This window comes from Lampetra fluviatilis, chromosome 50, assembly GCF_964198595.1.
Source record: "Lampetra fluviatilis chromosome 50, kcLamFluv1.1, whole genome shotgun sequence".
NCBI lineage: Eukaryota > Metazoa > Chordata > Hyperoartia > Petromyzontiformes > Petromyzontidae > Lampetra > Lampetra fluviatilis.
Window position 1 is genome coordinate 3,432,414 of NC_136324.1, and position 18,534 is coordinate 3,450,947.

General features: G+C 50.8%; 2 protein-coding genes across 2 annotated transcripts; one reads left to right on the forward strand and one right to left on the reverse strand.

Annotated features, from left to right (window-relative positions):
* Positions 1–1,742: 1,742 nt before the first annotated feature.
* LOC144948544 (claudin-7-B-like) lies at positions 1,743–9,819 on the forward strand. The gene is made up of 4 exons (XM_078878114.1): positions 1,743–1,829; positions 4,536–4,900; positions 6,354–6,923; positions 9,796–9,819. Exons 2-4 carry the CDS (start codon positions 4,667–4,669, stop codon positions 9,817–9,819), a joined length of 828 nt encoding a protein of 275 aa, XP_078734240.1. The 5' UTR covers positions 1,743–1,829; positions 4,536–4,666.
* A 2,257-nt stretch (positions 9,820–12,076) lies between these two features.
* Positions 12,077–17,857, reverse strand: SAP18 (Sin3A associated protein 18). The gene is made up of 4 exons (XM_078878133.1): positions 17,704–17,857; positions 15,640–15,749; positions 14,075–14,197; positions 12,077–12,581 (listed from the first exon to the last, which is right to left on the reverse strand). Exons 1-4 carry the CDS (start codon positions 17,773–17,775, stop codon positions 12,422–12,424), a joined length of 465 nt encoding a protein of 154 aa, XP_078734259.1. The 5' UTR covers positions 17,776–17,857; the 3' UTR covers positions 12,077–12,421.
* Positions 17,858–18,534: the final 677 nt, after the last annotated feature.

Sequence of the window (18,534 nt, forward strand, 5' to 3'; positions counted from 1 at the left end):
AAGTGTGGGTACTCCAAAAATCTTACCCAAAATGCCTGGCCAGTGGAGGCTGACTTCCAGCAGCCGTGGCACGAGCGAGAAATTGCAGGGGCTGCCCCTTTTTCACCTGGCACGTACAGCCTCCCCTACGCCTTGCGTGGCCGGGCCGTGAGAGAGTTGTGGACCATACTTCACCATGCTGGTCAAGGCGGGTTGGTAAAAGTGTGAGCTGTCTTGCGAATGACGTATGAATACCGCTTGATTAAGCCATAGTAGAGGTTTTCTGGGTTAGATTGCGTAAATATATAAATGTGTCGTTAAACCCGCCACCACCCGACACAGCCAACCAGCAAGGGTTGTCACGTAAACAGAACGTGGCCAATTTGTCACTAGTACAGCACGCCGGTGTGTTGGAGAGCCAAGCCACAACATTTACAATCTGAGTAAGACGTTTCGCCAGTAATTACAATTAGCTTCATCAGGCGATAGCCACAAAACCTCTACTATGGATGATATCGGTCGCGAAAGCCTACGTGTTAAACACTTGCTTAAGATCGACTAATTTAACAGGGACAATAATATATGATTAGCATGGGATAGGCGTACCTTGTATTCTAGTGGTAGTGCCTTACGCCGATACTCCCTTTACTCCAAGCTAGCTTAACAACAAATTCTGGAATATATCGCGTGAGAAATTAATCCCTACTTGGGGTCCAAACCCACCCACCCTCTTGCCCTTCCGCTTTAAAAAACTGGGAATGCAGCACCGAGTTCCCCTCCATCATCCTGGGGGGGCACTTGGACCGTTCCATCTCCACTTGCGCCGCCCCCACCACCTCCGCCGCCACGGGAGCGTGCGGCGACGGCGACTGCATTCACCGTCGAGGCATCCGCCGAGGCCATCAGCGCGGCGGGGTTGCTCCGGATCAAGCAGCAGGGGTTCGCGGGGTCATCCGGGGCGCGCGGCGGAACCTGGCGATCTGGGGGAGCCCGAGACGTGGCCGCCCGTCTGTAGGCGTCCTTGGCCCAGCGCTCGGCCTGCCTGCTCTGAACGTGGTCGAAGGTTGCCGCGAAGAGGAGGAACCCGAAGAAGCCGCAGAGGACGAGGAGATAGAGGGCCGAGCCAGCTGCCTCGGCCGACGCCAGCTGCTGTTGCTGCTGTTGCAACTGGAGGTGGTGGTCGTGGTCGTGGTTTGACTCCGGGTCCTGAGTGCCCGCGGTAGGTTCGTGGTGAGTGGCGTTTGGGGTGCGAGGCGAGGGCAGAAGAGTCCCCGTGGCGTTCGACAAAGACGCCTCCTCCGTGAGGTCGACGAGGAGGAGGAGGAGGGTGATGAGGAGGAGGAGGAACGTGGATCCCGTAGCCCGCGCCGGTGCCAACGTCTCCATCACCAGTGCAGCCTCTCGACTCGAGTGGATCCGGGAGTCGCCGATGTTGATGGGGGCTTGAAGCGTGACGTGGAGGTGTCCGCGTCAATTTTGGAGTTTAAAAATAAAAGCGAGGTGATTTTGACTGCGAGTGGACGGAAATCGTCGAGCGCAGTGACTATGACGACGACGATGATTGACAATCCGAGTCCAATGTGCGAGTGACTACGACGAGGTGAACTTCACGAGTCCGATTGAATGAGGGACGTCGTCGGCCACTGCGGTTTTGCGCAAGAGGAAGAGCAAACGACCGTTAGAACAAACACATGCCGCCATCACCACCGTCACCATCAGCAGCAGCCACGATCGATCCACTGCTGGATGAAGGCCAAGCTGTAGCCATCCCCATCGCGGTCCCACAATGCAACAACCCAGCCGAGTTGGTGCACGCCCAGGGTGGTCTCATCGCTCCATCTCCTCCGGTGGTACGTCCTCTCTGGCCGGCTGCCTCCTCCTTCTGGTCGTCATTCAGTCGGTGCGTCTTCGCCCACCGCACATTATCATCATCATCCCCATCATTATCATCATCACTAATATATTTGTTTTTGGGGTTTAGATTGCGTAAATATATAAATGCGTCGTAAAACCCGCCACCACCCGACACAGCCAATCAGTAAGGGTTGTCACGTCAACAGAACGTGGCCAATTCGTAACTAGTACAGCACATTGATGTGTTGGAGACTAACCCCACAACATTTACAATTGGAGTACGACGTTTCGCCAAATGTATATTTACACGATTTAACCCCAAACAAACCCAAAAAAAGCCCTCTCTATTTTGGATAACATTCGTCGGCAAAGCATCCTCCGACGCGTTTAACTGACTAACCCATCATCCCTACCTAAGCCGCGTGTCCTGCACAAGCCCTGGACATCTGCGAGTGTGCGAGGTGACCTCATAAGAGACGCCCACTCGTAGCCGTACGCAAGGAAGGGGGCGAAACTCGCTCTTTATTCCCAGGGCTTGTGCACTGATGGAATGTTGTTCATTAACTTGATGAGTGGGGGTAGTAATTTAATGTTTCATATTTTCCATGCCCTCTCGCTGCCCTTCGAGTGGGCTCGGTGGAGACATTTCTTGTTATCGTCCCCGTTATTAAATGTTGTAATGGGCCCACAGCGACTCGGAGTGAGAGAGAGAGATATGTAATGTCGCGTCCCATGAATTTAACACACAAAGACAACTTTATATAGTGATGCTGCTGCTGTCGCTGCATTGGCAGTGTTTGCGCAAAGTACATTTAACAAAGTAACCTCATCACATACTCTTTGGTTTTTTATCGGTAAAGTCACGTAGGTTAAAAATAAAAAAATAGATTAAATAAAAAATAAAAAATATTTTCTTATTTTTTACCTACGTGACTTTACCGAAAAAAACAAAGAGTATGGATCCTTGCAGTGACGAAAGCTTCAAATCTAGAATGAACCTCGTAACATTCGTCAGTAATAACGCTGTGCCCTTAAAATATACAAGAGGAGACGTTTCGGGCAATCGCCCTTCTTCACAGCACATGCATAGAGAGGCCAGGCAGAGTTATGGAGGGTTGGAGACTGAGCGTGATGCCATGTGGATTATGATAGACCCGGGTCGGGAACCTGCGACTCCGAAGCCGCAGGTGGCTCTTTGGCTGCCCACTTGTGGCTCTTTGATGAGTTAATGATGACGTCACCCTGCTGTTGCTGCTCTATATAAGAACGGGAGACACAGCAGAGCCTCACCATTCTGGCGAATTGCCCGATGATGCTGGATGCAATTACCAGCGAAACGTCGTGCTACTCAAATTGTAAATGTTGTGGTTTCACGCTTCAACACACCGGTGGGCTAAAGCAGTGAACTATTTGTCTTTTGTCAACGTGACACTTTTTTACTGATTGTCCGTGTCGGGTGGTGGAGGGTTACGACACATTTATAAATAACGCGATCTAAACCCAAAAACGTTTATTATGAATAATATTGGTCGCGAAAGCCTACGTGTTAAACTGACTCACCCACCACTCACCACTCACTCACCACTCACCACTCACTCACCACTCACCTCACCACTCACCTCACCACTCACCACTCACCTCACCACTCACCTCACCACTCACCACACCACTCACCTCACCCCACCACTCACCTCTGGTTTCACGCTTCAACACACCAGTGGGCTAAAGCAGTGAACTATTTGTCTTTTGTCAACTTGACACTTTTTTACTGATTGGCCGTGTCGGGTGGTGGAGGATTACGACACATTTATAAATAACGCGATCTAAACCCCAAAACGTTGATTATGCCCCCTTGATGTCAGCGCACACTTTGCTGTGCCGCCTTCTCCAGGCGAGCCGACCTCACTGGGCAGGGAGTCTCGCATCAACTTGCTGCCACTTGTCCTCCGACCCGCCCACAGCTGCTTGGTCGTGAGCGGGAATCGAACTCGGTAGAGCGCTAACCACGTGGTGCCACCAAAGACAAAGATCCCCCGTGTAGCCTGTGACAGGCTGTTGGGGCAAGTGCTGTTAGCGAGCACCTATGTAGACCACACACGGCACACGACGGAGGGTGGGGTGGCCAGCACCACGCCCGGCCGCCTTTGTCTCCCCAGTGGCGATGTTTACACACCGCGCGAGGTACTCATTTGAGGCTGAGTCGACCGAGGGGATGCCCAATACCCGGTTCTGCTAATCGTCACCGCCACCACCCACACACACACGGGGGGGGGGGGGGGGGGTCGTGGCACGCATCTGCGACAGGTCCCCTGGGTTAATGTTTAAGCCAGCTGCCGTGTGCGGTCCAATCCAAATTTGAGTCGCGGTGTCAAAGTCTCAGCATAACTGGGCAACAATCGTCGTGATTTTTGGTTGTTGTTGTCGTTGATGCGAAACGTGGGGGCAAACTTAACATCGCCACCGGCTTCCTATGGGCAGAGGCTCAGGGCGAGTGTTTTTTGGGATGGAGAGTGGAGGAGCCTGTTGTTGGCATGCCGGGCCAGTTGGCTGTGGCCGCTCTCTCTGTGACTACTCGTGAAGAGTGATCGGACGGATTAAAAACGGTCTATCGGACGAGATGTGTGTTTGCCTTTTACCAAGTTGTTCTTACGTCGACTAAAATAATCTTACGAATAACATTGCCGTATTCTCTGGATTATCAGCGGTGGAAACTCCTCCTCCAACACTGCCACCATCGTCACCACCATCGTGAGAAGCAGCGACTCGACTAACACCACCACAATAAAGAAGACGAATCTCCACCACCACCACTGCCACCGCCGTCGTAGTCATCATGGTGTCCACGGGACTCCAGATCGTGGCTCTGTGCCTGGCCATCGTGGGTCTGCTGGGCACGCTGGCGGCCACCATCCTCCCACACTGGCAGGTAACGGCTCACGTGGGCACCAGCATCATCACGGCCACGGGGCAGATGCGGGGCCTGTGGATGGAGTGCACCTGGATGAGCACGGGATTCTTCCAGTGCCGCCCCTTCTACTCCATCCTCGCAATGAGCCCGTCTCTCAAGGTGAGTTGTGGCAGCAGCCGCAGCACCACGATCAACATCTCAGTCGCCTTCATCATCATTGGCACACTCGTCTCGAGCAGCGGCAGATGATAATCATGAGTCTCTTGTGCGTTGCTTCTGACTGCGTCCCGAAGGCAAAGATAGCAGGGAAACTTGTTAAAACCGCCTTGGAGACCCATCAGGAATGCCACCATTTTGAAGTATCCGATGACCTTCCAGCCGTACTCGTCATACTTGAAGGCGTCCAGCAAGGTCTTGATGCTGTTGTAATCCTCTTTGAGGTGCACCGAGTGAGCCAGGGAAATAGATGAGTACTTGTTACCATTATGGAGCAGCACGGCTTTGAGATTCCTGGATGAGCTGCTTTCTTTCTGGAGGATTGGGTACGGGGAGCTCATGGCAGTGTGGCACCGGAGCGATGGATGAAGGAAGGTCCGGATACGTGATAGCAGGTGCATTCTTGCCAGTCCGACGTTTGGAAGGGTCCACCATGCAGAAGTGGCAGTTGCTTGAGTGGTCAGTGGGTTCCCGCCAAATTGTTGGGATAGCGAACCTCATGGCTGTCTTTTCCCCTCTGTACCATCCTACAAAAATACAGTGATTTCACCCATGACTAATGGGTAAGAGATTCTCGTAACATTTTTCATATATGATATATTTTTTCAATAACATTGAAAACTGTTAAACATTTTTAAATGTAAAACTTTTACAATTTACATTTTTTGAACAAACTTTAGAACAGAAAATTCCGAGCAACAATTGTCCATCTTACCTTCCAGAGTTTTTTTGCATTGCTCGCAGGTGAAATGAGGTGCCCAGGGTTTGTCTTGATCCCCGACAGGCATGCCGATATACGCCTTGTAGGCCTCACACATCTTAGCTGATGCTTCCACAGAGTACTTTTTCGCTCTTGTCTTGATAAATTGGCCGCAGACATCGCAAAATGCGTCTGCCGGATGCTTGCAGCCTCTTGATGCCCTCTCAGAAAAATGCAGATATGTATCCACTTAGGCAGCTGGAACTAAACTGAACTGGTGGGCTTGAGGCCTCCGTATTTATACTACTATTTATATTACTGGAAAGTTCTAGAATGTTCTAGAAGTTATTCCAAGTTTACTCAGCTCTGAATCTATCTGGAATGTGCTGGAAAATAGGTACATTTCTAAATATCACTGTCCTGGTCACAAAAGCAAAGTTTGTGGGGGATAAAAGCCATTTTCTGCTCTTTTGAGGCATAAGCAATTATGAAATAACACTTACTACCCAGGAACAAAAAAAATGTGTTACACAGTGTAATGTAATTGCTATTGTTACTACACCAATGCTAATGTAGTTACTACGCCACAGCTCAATGGGCTTTACGGGAAATAAACTTCCGATTCTGATTCTCCCCCCCCAACCCCATCTCTCCACCATCTCCGTCCGACGCGTGCGTCGTTCCGCCACGTGCCAGGCCGCGCAGGCCATGATGGTCATCTCGTGCTTGCTCACGGCGGCAGGCATCGGCGCGTCCACGGCGGGCATGAAGTGCACCCTGGTGCTGGGCCCTCCCTCCCGCCGCAGCAAGTCGCTGGTGGCCGTGTCGGGCGGCCTCTGCCTCGTCACCTCCTCTCTCTGCACGTTCGTGCCTGTCGCGTGGAACACCCACACCACCGTGCGCCAGTTCTACGACCCGTGGTACCCGAGTCCCGTCAAGTACGAACTCGGCGCCGCCATCTACCTGGGCTACGCCGCCGCCACCCTCACCATGGCCGCCGGTGTAATGATGGCCCTGTCGTGCCCCGAGAAGCGGCGACGCGCCGGGCCACCGCGCCACCTTCGCCCGCGCGGCCGGGACGGGCCTCCGCGTGGAGTGGAGGCCGGGGGGACCGGGACTCCCGAGGTCCACACGGGCACGAGTTGGGTGGCACCCCCTCCGCTGGAGTTCGTTGACAAACGGGCCGAGGCCATGGGGCCTATCGTGGAAAAGCCGGTCAGGGCTCCGCGACGGGAAGACCAGAGCTCGCCCAAAGTTCACGGCGGGGTGAGTTGGGAAGACTGTCCGCCACTGGAGTTTGTTGATAAATGGGCCGAGGCCATGTGGCCAATCGTGGAAAGGGATATCAGGGCTCCGCGAATGGAAGGTCAGAGCTCCCCCAACGTTCACGGCGGGGTGAGATGGCAAGACTCTCCTCCACTGGAGTTTGTTGACAAAAGAAGAGCTGAGGTCACGGGGGGAGGTGTTGCGGAGGTGGGGAGATGGTCACCCCCTGGAACGGGAGAGCATGGAGCCGGTCCCTTGGTGATCCAGAATCACTACGCTCTCACCAACCTGTGAGTGGACACTATGTCTCCTTCACAACCCTGTCTCTCCACGTAAAAAGAACACATCCCATCAGCCTCACGCCCTTTCAACCAGCATTGATTCTGGACAAGCAACACTCTGCACCGGTTTCGATATCCAGTGGCTCACCAGCAGTGTCAGGCTCGCTTGAATCAATTGGTGGACGTGTGGATCAGAGGCACGGACACTGGCAACAGGAAAGATGGAACAGAAGATGAAAAGTGCGCAAAGAGGGCACGGCGAGACGCGTGCTCGGAATAGACGCGGGAGAGAAACGCGCGGACGTCAGGGACTTGACGTTATAATTTGATGTTGTTTAACCCGGGGAGAACTTCAGAAACCAGGATGAGCCTTGGTTAGCATATTAACCCTTTATACCAGTGGTCCTTATCCTGGCGGGTGCACGCATCCACTGGCGGTGCGAGATGACCTTCCTGGGGGTGCGAGACATGGCCAGATTTGTTTAGGAGATAAATCATGGAAACGGAAAGTTAGCACGGGGCACGTAAGAACAACAAATACTTTGTGTCGTCAACCCCTATGTATTTATTAACATTAAACTGCAATGAACATAATTATAAAAACAAAACCAGGACGAGTCTTATACATGTCCACATAAGCCACTTCATTTGGCTATCATTCGTGGCCAGACCGCTTCTAAAAAAGAATAACTCTACCTTTGAAGCTTTCGTGACTGCAACGATTCATATTCTTAGGTTTTTTCGGTAAAGTCACGTAGGTAAAATTTTTTTTTATAAAAGTAAAATAAAAATAAAATTAAAAATCACGACGTTTCGGAGGCAACACAAGCTTCCGTGCTGTGACGGTCCCACCTGAAGACGGAAGCTTGTGTTGCCTCAGAAACGTCGTGATTTTTATTTTTTATTTTATTTTTATTTTACTTTTATTAATTTTAATTTTTTACCTACGTGACTTTACCGAAAAAAACCTAAGAATATAAATAACTCTACCGTATAACTCAAAGTGGGCCTCACCTGGTAAAATAACAAAAATAGTTTCATAGTCTAGTTTCGAGTCTCATGTGCAAGCGTGACCTGCGGTGCACGAATCTGGCAGCAGCAGGGGCGACGATCGCTGCTGTGCGCGGAATCCTATTACAGCGCTGTTCCCTGGTAATTTTCCAAAACTTGCCAAAAATGTGGGGCCCCCGACGCCGCCGGCACACGATGGCCTGGTCTTGCCAACGACGTCGCGGCCATCTCCAACGGGCCCAACGCGAGCAGCGAAGCGGACGGCGCGTGTCCAGCAGCGGTCGTTACGGCCCGGCGGCTATAACCGCTGGGTTCGAACGGCGAGCCTCAGTGACGGCGAGGTGCAGCTCGCTACCGATGGGTCTTGCTCGCAGCAGCAGCGGCGGCTTTTTGGCTGGCCATCCAAAACAAAGACGGGCCACTGCATCGCGCGCTTTCCGATGCGCTTTTGCGGCCGTCTGGAACGCCCTACCTTCCGATATTAGGAAGGCACTGGGAGTTACACCACTTTAAAATCATCTAGTTTGGAAACTCAGTACTTTTGTGATTAGTTTGTTGTGCTTCCCCCGATTCTACAAAAGACGAATGAACATCAGATACCATGATGCCTGGCTTGTATTGACTATATACAAAAAAAAGATTCAGTAGAAATATTGATGCAGTCATTCTAAGCTCTCAAGAAGGCCTTATCTTCAATCATATATAGAAATGAGTAAACTCGTGAGGATGGAACAGCGACACCGACATCGTATAAAGAAAACGCAAATCAGAAGAGACAGCACGGTTGGCTATGCACGGTGCGAAAGAAGTTTCAACATACATACACGCGGGTCACCTTGCCATCCTTCATGCAGGAAAAAATTGTCTTGAGACTCAACGAGGCGTTTCTTGGATAAATGCGTGACGTTATAATTACCGTCGCAATATGTAAGAATTCCACGGTAACAGCTGTAATCATAGATTTCCCCCCCGTCCTTAATATTCCGCGTGCAAAACCCTAACATTAACATCAGTTTCTCAGAGCCTACGGAAATCAACGCTGGCCACGTGCGCTATAACGGTGGCTGACCTGTCACACAACGTACACATTGACATTTACTTCTGCAATTAGTGAATCATCTGCCACATACACATCCTGTAAAACCAATTTATTAAACCTTGGAGCAACGTGCATTTACAACAGCATAAATGAAGCCACCTGTGCCAAACTGTCAAAATGTAACATCATATACAAATAAAGTATGGGAATTAGAGGCTTGTTTCAGTAGTGCTATACATAGCTGCACCTTAAAATATATATTTTTTATATCCTTATATTTCTCGGCAGTTTATCCATCGCGCAGCATCAGCGCTACACTGTGGCGTTTTTATTCGGCTGCTTTCACTTTTTGCCGAAGACACTCAATGAAGTCAAAAACCGTTCCAAAAAGCGGACGAGCTCACTTGTCGCGGCCCAGTGGCTACACAGCTCTGCGCGGTGTGCTTCCAGGCTGTACCACGCTCACCTAGCACGTGGCGTGAAACGTCGGACATCGTGCCAAACGACACGCTGATTTCAAACCCCGAAATACGCCCATCAGACCTTCGAGTTCGTCGCTGTTTAGGATTTGTTTTTGCTTACATTGTACCAAGAACTCGCTTCACGTAATGCTACTTCAGCGTGCAACCGTTTCCACGTCGGCAATAAAAGTTTCACAGCTGTCGCCTTGCGCTCCGTGCATAACGCCTCTTGTGCATTGCTTTATGAGTCGAAGACTGAAGTCAAGAGAGCAAGGGACACGTGGTTTATGGTTCACGAAGCCCGCTGACCCAGGTGCATCCTGGGTCAGCGTGTAGCCGGAACGCTGAACCAGCGAACGCGACTGTTCCGTCATTAAAAAAAAATTTGACACAATGACAATCAAGAATCGACCAACACTTACAAAAAAAAACACATTTGCGCGTTTCCGCTAACAGTAAAATGTTTACATGATCCACCGGTGCTGAATTCGTACAAACGATAATAATGAAACGGGTAATTAAAGCCTTAGTAATAACAATTATTTACGGTCCTGTAAATCTACTGTTGGATGAAAGCCACTGACCGCCCCTCCCCCCCTCCCCCCAAAGCGTGGTAGGTCATGAAGATCGTTTGACCATACTTCACCACTTGGGCCGGCGATGAAATTCAGGTCGTCGGTCGGGTTCAAAGTGCAGTGCGCTAACGAGCTGACCAACCACTCCAAAACCTGGTATAGTACTGACTTAAAAAAAGCTACCCGCACCTTAACATAACCAATGTATGAACTCTAATAGGCATGTTAAAGACCAAACACATTCCTGCGGAGGGAGCTGGTAGGAACGTTGGGTTGCTCGGTCAATGGCCAGGGTCAACGGCGGCGTGGTGTATTCCGTAAATATGCCAGACTGTGAGGGCGGGCACAAGCCGGCGTGAGTAGGTTAAACGTTGAGTTTTATAAGGGCACCACGGGGTGACCAGCCCCTACCCATCCAGCCCCACCCCTCCCACCCCCCACCCAACCCCTCCCCACCCAGCCCCTCCCTGCACGACGGACGGACACAATAATCCCCTGTGGGCTGGTGTAACCAGGAGGTTGCTACCAGTATTATTTGAAATGCGTTGGTTAGTATGTTGCTCGATGAACGCAGGGACTCGCGTGCGATTCCCAGCCACGTCTAACGTCCGTGGCGAAATGATAACTGAACCGGTCCTCGGTTCGCCCCACCTTCGCAAACTCGCACCAACCCGCGTGGTGAAGTATGGTCAAACGACCCTCAAATCCGACACAGTGTGGGGAGGGCCTTCCTCCGGCGGTGGATTGACAAAGTTGAATATAATCGTTTTTGAATGTGTTTTAGACAAATCACACCATTCTCTTTGGTTCTTTCGGTAACGTCACGTAGTTGTTTTCATTTTCTATTTTATTTTATTTTCACCCACGTGACTTTACCGAAAGAACAAAAGAGTATGGATCCTTGCAGTCACTAAAACTTCAAATCTAGAATTAAATCACACCATTGTACAATTTCTAGATTCGCACACCCCTTAAGATTCTACGAGCGTGCATTGCATCGCACGGCGGGGCGTACCATGTGACGCTGCAGACGCACGTATCCGAAGGGTGTGTGTGTACCCAGCGTGTACTGCCTGCGTCACAGAGGGCGTTAAAGGTCCCGTGACGTTATTCTCAAAAGGGCAAGCGCGCCCCCCGTGCCAGGTGTGCCAAATTCGAAAGAATTCACACGCGAATTAATTACGCGCTTGCCAAAGAGCAAACCAACGGCAAACATCACCCTCCGCGCTCGCGGAGAATACCACACTCGCGCCTTGAGCGTGCGCTCTGGTTTGCAAAACCCTGGCCAGATGTCCACTTGCGGCTCCCGCAACCGTTGACTTTGTGTGCAGCCGGAATCAGCAGACACAAGTCATCGTCACCACCGATCCACGTTCTGCTGTGGCGCTCTGCCTTAACGGGCTCCTCGGCTGCCATCTCCTCCATCGTCCTCCGTCTGCTGCCCTTCTCGTCGTTTACACAAACGTGCCCCCCCCCCTCCTCCTCTTCAGCACCTCCGATATTCCAATCCTGGGCCTTCCTCTCGCTCTGTCCTCTTAAGTATAATACTTTCATTGCATTTCGCGTCATTCACGCGAACAGCATCCCACAACTCTTCCGTTGGGCCTTCTGTAACGTCCTTCGCCATCAAACCGTGCCCTCCTCGCAGAACGCGTCCAATCCAGTTCTTCTTGTTCCGTATTGGTTCGCAATGTTCGCGTATTTGTTCTTTCAGGGACACTCCCCCACTTGCGCTACCACGGATAAATCACGGGAATATTCCGCGTTCACTCCGTTCCTACAGCACAAGGCCTTAGTCAAGACCAGGGCAATGGTGGCTGCCCGGTTTTACTCAAGCGAACTGTCGGCAACTTGTCACATTTTTGGACCGTGACACCGACACACACGAATACCGTCACCATATTTTTACCGTCAACTGCCAAGCGGACGGCGTGCACCGTCAACACACCCGCGCGATATTAACCAGGGCGGCCACCGGCCTCGAACCGCAAACCTCTGCGACGAGCGGCAACACGCGCCGCCACTCGGCCCGCGTCACCAGCAACGGAGAGTTGACAGTAATTGAAAAAAAAATTCACATTTCGATTCACGCCGAGCTCCCAGCGGTGAAGTTCCACCGCGAGAAGAAGCTCTAATACGGACGCAGCATGCGGCTGGGCAGGGGGGCCCCGCGTCCCGCGAGCGTGATGGCAATGTCCAGAACGTCGCCGATCTGAAACTTCTGCGACTGCAGCGTCATGATGTCGTCCGCACCCTTGCGGCCGGCGATCGTGCTGCCGATCTCCCGTACCCTGTGAGCGACAGGGGGAGGTGGTGGTGGCGAGGGGAAAGGGGCGGTAGTAAGTGGAAGGTACAAGATCGGACAGCGATGTGCTGCTCGCTACCATTCGAACGGATCTCAGAGGTAGCTCTGTGACATGTGCTTCTGCGGGGCGTTCTCTCGCACTGTTTTATGGAAAACCCAAATGTGGATTGTTGATATAGCAGTCGGGATAGAGAGAGATGCTCCCACCTATTTGTGCTGACATTGCGAGCGGCTGTTTGACGGATAATAGTTTGCACCCATTCACAAAAATTACTCATTCACCAATTCACGAGAGTTTTGATAAATCACTTGGGATTACTTAATTATGATACATAACCAATACGCTAACGTTAGACTTAAGACAAACAGAAGGAACGCAATTGTACAAATTTGACGCAAGATACAAGAAACAATACAAAAGAGACGATAAGGATGAGACCACCATATGTATATATATATTTTAAATTCTTGAATCGAGCTGTGACCCAAAAATCGTGACCATCGATCAGCCTGCTGACGGGGTCACTCACTACTTGCAATGCGATAGCCACTTGGACTACCCGGTCACCTCTCTGTGTTCGAGACATAGGCTGATGAAGAGAGGCACAGTGCTAGATTCATGGGCCCATGCTTTTTTGTCTCTTTCACCAGTTTTTATCCCGACCGTGCCACCTCCATCGTGCCATGAAACGGAAGGATCCATTTGGATCTGTCGCAAACCCTATTCGCGGTTACGGAACGGCCAGTAGAAGTTGATATTGCAGAACTACCTCTCGAGTTTCCTTCAAGTGGCCTTCGGTCGAGACAGTAGGGGTGCAGCACTTTCCCACTCACAGCTGGGATTTATCCAATTTCAGTGCAAAACCAAATTGAACGTGATGTTTTTTTTTAAATCCTTTATATTAAGTTCACTTGCTTGCTTGCTTGCGCGCTTACGACCGTGCAAATCTTTCGGTCGTTTTGTAACCCACTTCCCGTGATCCAATCGAGCTGATATTTTGCACACAGACTCGTTGTGCGTGACAATTTATTTTCGTGAAAATTTATTTCTAAAATTTTACACTTTTTAGGAAAAAATAAATTATATTTAATTACCAATTGCTTAATGGTGGCAGGCAATCATCTGACCCATAGGTGGCAGCCATCTCAAGCCAGAGGACGAGAGGACTCTAGCCGCCCGTTTCAAAGACCAATGTGGGCTGGGTTGTGGCCCATTGAACACGCATATGAAGGATTTATAGTGAAAAACTTTGTTTTTACGGGTTAATTTTTGTGTGTGTAGTCATTGATGGCTGCGCTGAGACTATCAACTTTATAGCGCTGAGAACTCAGTTTAGTCACAGGTGGGCTACCTGGATTCTAACCCAGGCTCTGAGCTACCTGGCCACCTCACAGTCCCTTTGGGCGACCGAACGCTTTGCGATAGAGGACATCACCCCGCGCTCGCCACAATCGACGGCAAAGAGCTGGGTTCGTCACCTGTACACGGGCCGCTTAGGGTCTGGGTAGACAATGGCAAAGCTAAAGTGAGTTCCCTTCCTGCGCGCCTCTGGGTTCACCTCCTTCACCAGGCTGGTCAGCTCCTTCAGCGTGGCATCCAACCTGCGCGCACGCACGCGCACACACACACACAAAGATAAAGATCCCCCATATAGCCTTAACAGACTGTAGGGGCAAGTGCCGTTAGCGAGCACCTATGAAGGCCGGAACGGTACACGAGTGGGTGGGTGGCCAGCACCACGCCCGACCGCCTTTGTCTCCCCAGTGGCGATGTTTACACACCGCACCAGGTACTCATTTAAGGCTGAGTCGACTTAGGGGAGGCCCAGGACCGGTTCAGATAATCGTCGCTGGTGTTAGTCGTGAGCAGGAAACGAACCCGGGTCGCCAGGTTCATAGCGCAGCGCGCTAACCGCTACACTACCGCTCCACACACACACACGCACACACACACACACACACGCACGCACACACACACGCACACACACACACACGCACACACACACACACACGCACGCACACACACACGCACACACACACGCACACACACACGCACGCGCACACACACACACGCGTGGCATGTGGCGGGCATGGGTGAGTGGCTCGGTGGATGGATGTGTGTGAAAGTGAAATAGAAACACAAATCTAGTATACTTAGAAATGTAATGTAATACAACAGAGAGTCGGATAACATAACAGTCAACACCCTACCTGGTTGATTACGTTCTTCCTGAGAATGCTAAATTTAGAATATCTGAACCAGTTCTGGGCCTCTAAATTTAGCATTCTCAGGAAGAACGTAATCAACCAGGTAGGGTGTTGACTGTTATGTTATCCGACTCTCTGTTGTATTACATTACATTTCTCAGTATACTAGATTTGTGTTTCTATTTCATTTATACCTGATGATGATTGCTTGTGTTGCAATCGAAACGTCGTATGCTAGTATTTAATTAATTATTTTCTCTTTATACGTGACTTTACCGAAAGAACCAAAGAGTAATTCCTGCAGTCACGAAAGCTCCAAATTAAGTTTGTGTGAAAGTGGTTGCATTGGTAGAGGAGCAGTGGTTATCGAGCTGTGCTATGAACCCGGCGACCAGAGTTCGATTCCCGCTCTCAGCCAACAGCGGTTATGGATATCTGAACCAGTCCTGGGCCTCTCCTAGGTCGACTCAGTTTCAAACGAGTAACTGGTGCAGTGTGTAAACATCAGCAGCCAGGCGTGGTGTTGGCCACTCACCCCCTCGTGTGCCGTTCCAGGCTTCAGAGCTGCTCGCTAACAGCCCTTGACCCAACAGTCTGTTTAAGGCTTTCCGAGGCATATTTGTCTTAGCATGCGTACATGATGTGTGTGCACGACTACTTGTGTAAATTCCTTTTACGATGGGAGTTGGGCCTTCCCGGTGCTGATGTTGTTTGTGAGCACACCATTGTGTATTCTTGAAACTACCTACCGGCGAGACACAGGCGAGCGAGCGAGTGTTTCCCGGCGAGCGGTTGTGAGTGTTTGCTGGCGGACTGGCGGTCGGGCGTTCGCTCACCACGTGTAAATCTGAAGCTCGGAGGTGGGCGCGCTGCCACGGGCGAATTCGTCCGTGCGGTGGTGACGCCCGGCTTTACTCGTGAACACGCCCAGCAGAAGCGGGCACGTCTGACCGGGGGGGGGGGGGGGGGTGCAACGTCAAAAGCGACAAATCTGGACTTCATTCATGAAATACAAACACGTTGAGATGTTTGTGAAAGCGACCGGCATTATTGAGTGTCAGCAAACGAAAGCGATGCCCTGCTCAAGTGAGCATTGCGGCATTTGCTTGCTCATCTCCCGTTTACAGCCTGCAGCCAGCCGTGGAAAGTCCACATTCCGGTGACAGGGGTAAGTCTATCCATGTGAAAACAAATGTTGACCTCGCCCGCCTATTATACAACGCTGTATTTGTCCACTGCTGGATGAGGGCTTGCCCCACGCCATGGGGTTACCTGACCCATACTTCACCACGGCTGGTCACTGCGGGTGAGAGAAGGCGGCTATCATAGATGGGCACGGTTGGCTACGTACGGTGCAAAAGAAGTTCAGCATGCACGCGCGCGTAGATGTGTCGGAGCGTAAGCGTTGGGGAGAATGGTTATTGTTGCACAGCCCACAACGTGACCTCCGGGGTAGCCTATAGAACCTGGTATGCACACTGGTCAGCCATCCAATCAAGCACGACTCAGTCCTTGACAGTTTTCCTTTTGCATTCTCCTCTATGCCTGGTGCCACGATCCACGTGGCGGAGTAAGTCGAAAACTTCATCGTTCATTTCAAACCGAGGCGCTGTTTTGCATTCACGAACGCCAATTGTGTTATAATAAATCTGGTCTCACACACACGAGCAAAAGATTCTCACGTGAAGTCTTAAAACAGGCTGCTGGAGAAAGTTGCTACTGGTAGGAACATGATGAAGGCCCGCACGGTAGGGGCTGTCCATAAATGACGTCACGCGATTTTGGACGATTTTTTACCCCTCCCCCTCGTAACACGGCGTCACAAAAAGTCTGACCCCCCCTAAAATATGACGTCACAAAGCTCTGCCCCCCCCCCCCCCCCAAAAAATGCTTCAAATCGCTTTAAACTATTGTCATTGTAGTGCGTATTTAATGTGGCGCTGCACTCTGATGTTGTAGGAGAAAACATTTATTAAAAAGTCTATTTAATTAAGTAGAACGTGTTGTCTATATTTATTTAAAGTTGCGCATTTTTATGTGACGTCACAATACTCAAACCCCCCCCCCCTCGTCACACATCGTCACAAATGTCTGACCCCCCCCCCCCATAGGTGCGTGACGTCATTTATGGACTGCCTCGTACACGAGAGTGGGTTGCAAGCACCACGCCCGGCCGCCTTTGTCTCCCCGATGCTGATGTTCATACACCGCACCAGGTGCTAATGTTAAGGTCGAGTCGACCTAGGGGAGACTCGGGACCGGTTCAGATATTCGCTGCCACTGTTACATTGGTCGTGAGCGGGAATCGAACTCGGGTGCGCCCCGGGTTCGGAGCGCAATGTGCTTACCGGTGCACCACCGCTCTACACACAGAAGGCAACGACAAAGGTCCCCCGTATAGCCTTAACAGACTGTTGGGGCAAGTGCTGTTAGCGAGCACCTATGAAGGCCGGCACGGCACACGAGGGGGTGGGTGGTCAACACCACGCCAGGCCGCCTTTGTCTCCCCAGTGGCGGTGTTTACACACCGCACCAGGTGCTAATTTGAGGCTGAGTCGACCTAGGGGCGGCCCAGGACCGGTTTAGATAATCGTCACCGGTGTTGCCGAACTCGGGTCGCCAGGTTCAACAAGAACCGCCATTCGCCACTTAAGTGGCGGTGACGTCACCACGGCGCTTGTGCCAGGCTAGGTGCACCTTGAGGCCACGTGAAGTGTCGAACGCCCGCTGGCAAGAGGTCACGGGGCAGACCCAGGTACCAGGGGTCAACTCACACGCACTACACGTGTAGTGCGTGTGAGTTGACCCGTGGTACACACACACTACACGTGTGTGTGTGTGAGTCGACCCGTGGTACACACACACTACACACAACACGTGTGTGTGTGTAGGGCTCTCACCTTTTCTCTGTCAATGTGTTTATCCGGCTCCTGCTGAGCCGTGTCCAGCGCTAGCCGAGACTCGAGCGCCATTATCCGCACGCGAACGCTTGGGGGGTGGAGGACGAGAATCACTTTAATTGTGGCAACATTTATTTGAAATATTTTCACCGAAACAGGCTTCTTGCTTACCACCTCCACCACCAACCAACCACAACCAGCAGCCACGACACGCACGCAAGACTCCCCCACTCGGAAGCTAGCGTAGCCATGTTGGGTAAGGGGAGTTGATTTCACATTCAGTTTTATTTATTTGGTATAGCCCTGTGAGCCATTCGGCTCTTGAATCGGGTGCAACCGCAACAAACAAAAAACATGAACAAGAAAACATCTTAAAGTTACAAACAGAAAAATCCAGGAAAAAACTGCAAAGTCTTCCAGAAAAAAAGCACCGTACACCAACGCTCTGTGCAAAAATCCCAGTGGGACGCAAGTCAAACAACAACAACCACAAGACAACTTAGATTAAAGCCATCATTCTAACTCCGTACTACAACAAACAAACATGGCCAAAGCAAAAGAGTTTTCAAAATCTCCAAAATAAAGCCATAAAATCAATGTAACACATAGTTTTGGGTTTTACAGTGAATAATGAAAAAAGTTTTTCTTTAATAAAAGTAATCGTCTCATGAAGTCCCCATGCATTTCCTAAGACAGTCTCTAATCGGGACTGGTTCGTGCTAACTAATTTACCGAGTGGTCGATGCTAATTATATTTCCACTGACTTAACTTGTACGAGGTTTAGCCTTAATGTAACGTGCCAGCAACTTTTTATAATTTTATTTTTCATA

What these genes read in the sequence shown, in the direction of transcription:
- LOC144948544 (XM_078878114.1), top strand. Translation starts at nt 4,667, where the DNA reads ATGGTGTCCACGGGACTCCAGATCGTGGCTCTGTGCCTGGCCATCGTG. An exon ending in CAATGAGCCCGTCTCTCAAG is followed by an intron (nt 4,901 to 6,353) that starts GTGAGTTGTGGC and finishes GCCACGTGCCAG; the next exon opens with GCCGCGCAGGCCATGATGGT. An exon ending in CGCCCAAAGTTCACGGCGGG is followed by an intron (nt 6,924 to 9,795) that starts GTGAGTTGGGAA and finishes TACGCCCATCAG; the next exon opens with ACCTTCGAGTTCGTCGCTGT.
- SAP18 (XM_078878133.1), bottom strand. Translation starts at nt 17,775, where the DNA reads ATGGCGCTCGAGTCTCGGCTAGCGCTGGACACGGCTCAGCAGGAGCCG. An exon ending in AACACATTGACAGAGAAAAG is followed by an intron (nt 15,750 to 17,703) that starts GTGAGAGCCCTA and finishes CCCCCCGGTCAG; the next exon opens with ACGTGCCCGCTTCTGCTGGG. An exon ending in CCTAAGCGGCCCGTGTACAG is followed by an intron (nt 12,582 to 14,074) that starts GTGACGAACCCA and finishes TGTCGCTCACAG; the next exon opens with GGTACGGGAGATCGGCAGCA.